Here is a 2,233-nt window from a genome sequence, read left to right as displayed (position 1 = left end):
TGAAGTGCCAGATAAGTTAATAAGGAGGATGGCGGCAGACATGGAAACAATGAAGTGCCAGATAAAAGGAAAATAGGAGGCGACAAGAGAGGGGCGCAAATGCAACACGCCCCCTCGCCACTCGGAAGATCGTGACAGACATACCACACCATCACAAGCAGAAAGCAAGAGCCTTAGAGCAGGCGGCACTCAATCAAGGACTTCCAAAACTCGTTACTCCAGGTCTAAAAGAACGAGGACTGAAAGGTCGCAAATAGAGAGAAGAAGCTATCGGCCCTCGCACACGCACCAAACGATATCTAGGCACACGGAGTTGCCTAGGTCAGCGGACTTACAAACAGTGCTCGAGGAAAGGGCCTAATGAAAGGAAGACACCAGGGCTCGTAACCCTCGCAGGGTGTCAACCCTACAACGATTGGCCCCTAGGACACATGGGAGTGTCGTGGTAGGGATGCCAATGTCGCGCCTTACTTACGAACCGGTGTATAAAGTATTAGCAAGGTTACAAAGCTCGCCATTCGTTCTGACAATAGAGAACGCACCACTACCTTCAGGCTTCCACCAACCCAAGTTTATTACATATGAGGAGAAGTCAGACCCCTACATGCACTTAAGCCACTTTCGCCAGGCTATGGCAGTATACCAGCGAAACGAGGCTCTAATATGTATCTTGTTCCCATCCAGCCTTGGCAACCTAGGTCTAACTTGGTTCGAAAGGCTACCGGAAGGTAGCATTGCCTCATGGGCACAATTGGCAGAAGCGTTCGTGACTAGATTCAAGACGAATACCAAAACACCAGTGGAGATCGATCAGCTACTCTCCATTGACATGGGCGAAAAGGAGACATTGAGATCGTACAATAGTCGCTACTGGGAGACCTTCAATCAGATTGGGGATTTCCCTACAAATCTCGCCATCGCACAATATAAACGGGGTTTACCAGTCGGCAACAAACTGAGGGACTCAATGACAATGATGCACCCCTCATGATGGAGGCACTAATGGAGAGAGTGCATCAACACATCCGAGTAGAGGAAGATAGCACCCGTGCTAAAGTAAAATCTGGCACAACAACAATGCTAGATAAAAAGACTACAGCAAAAGTCAACACGGTGGAACAACTAAGTAGGAACGGGCGAGGCAAGCGAGCTAATAGAGAAGACCCAGAAAAAAGGAAGTTAAGAGTCCGCACTGCCATCACCACAGTATTCAATAAACCTATCTACCGGATTCTCAGCGAAATAAGTAATGAACCCTTCGTTCGGCGGCCTGCCAAGTCGGGAGAAGCACAAAGGGGCTATGACGAGAGATCCCGTTGCACCTTCCACGATGAGAAGGGGCACTGCACTGAGAATTGCACACCATTGCAGCAACATTTGGAAGAATTAGTGGCTGCTGGACACTTGGACCAGTATATAGAATGGGGTACACAGCCAACTCCCCAGGACCTCAACGGACCAAATGGGATGTCGGTCGATGGTCCACCCCAAGGAATAATCAACATTATACATGGGATCGTAGAACCTGAACGGGTATGTGAACTTAGGGGGATGATAAAAAAGTCTGAGCACTTGAGAGAGGTATTAAGTGCACAACCTACCATCAAAAAGGGCAGAACAGAGGCTACGAACGTCATATCCTTCTTAGACAAGGATCTAGCAAGGCTACATTGCGCTCATAATGACGCTTTGGTGGTGACTCTACGCGTCAAGAACTTCGACATCAAGTTGATTCTGATTGACCAAGGAAGCTCATGCGAGATAATGTACTACGAGAACTTCAAACAGTTGAAATTGAAGGACAAAGACTTGGCACCTGCAACATCTCCGCTCGTCGATTTCAACTCAATGCCAATGTGGCCAATGGGCAAGATAATCCTCCCAGTCAAGGCAGGAACCATGACAAAACAGGTGGAATTCTAGGTAATGAAGTCCCTTCTACTTACAACATAATCTTGGGAAGGGCATCGCTGCATGCCATGCACTCAGTGGCGTCAACCTACCATCAGGCATTGCGGTTCCCCAATGAAGTCGGAGTGATCGAAGAGATCTTAGGAGACCAAATTATGTCAAAACAGTGCTTCGTCACAGTAAATGGCAGTCGGGCTGCAAAAGGGTATGTCCAGATGGTGGAAGAGCCAGAGAGCAATGAACTGTTTGCGGATGTCAGCAAAATAGCTGAGCAGAAGGTAGTGAAAGATTTGGTAGAGGTAAGGATAGACGAAAAGAACCT

General features: G+C 47.9%; 1 protein-coding gene across 1 annotated transcript; it reads left to right on the top strand.

Moving 5' to 3' along the window:
- The first annotated feature begins 457 nt into the window (after positions 1-457).
- On the top strand, positions 458-1,923 carry LOC145793859 (uncharacterized). Its single transcript, XM_082876740.1, has 2 exons — positions 458-855; positions 1,239-1,923. Exons 1-2 carry the CDS (start codon positions 458-460, stop codon positions 1,921-1,923), a joined length of 1,083 nt encoding a protein of 360 aa, XP_082732866.1.
- Positions 1,924-2,233: the final 310 nt, after the last annotated feature.

Source organism: Camellia sinensis, chromosome 6 (assembly GCF_055761805.1).
Source record: "Camellia sinensis isolate YWXY chromosome 6, ASM5576180v1, whole genome shotgun sequence".
Taxonomy (NCBI): Eukaryota; Viridiplantae; Streptophyta; class Magnoliopsida; order Ericales; family Theaceae; genus Camellia; species Camellia sinensis.
This window is presented reverse-complemented; position numbering and strand designations above follow the sequence as displayed.

Coding starts and splice junctions, on each gene's coding strand:
- LOC145793859 (XM_082876740.1), top strand. CDS start 458: ATGTCGCGCCTTACTTACGAACCGGTGTATAAAGTATTAGCAAGGTTA. Junction 856..1,238: donor GAAAAGGAGACATTGAGATC/GTACAATAGTCG, acceptor CCGGATTCTCAG/CGAAATAAGTAATGAACCCT.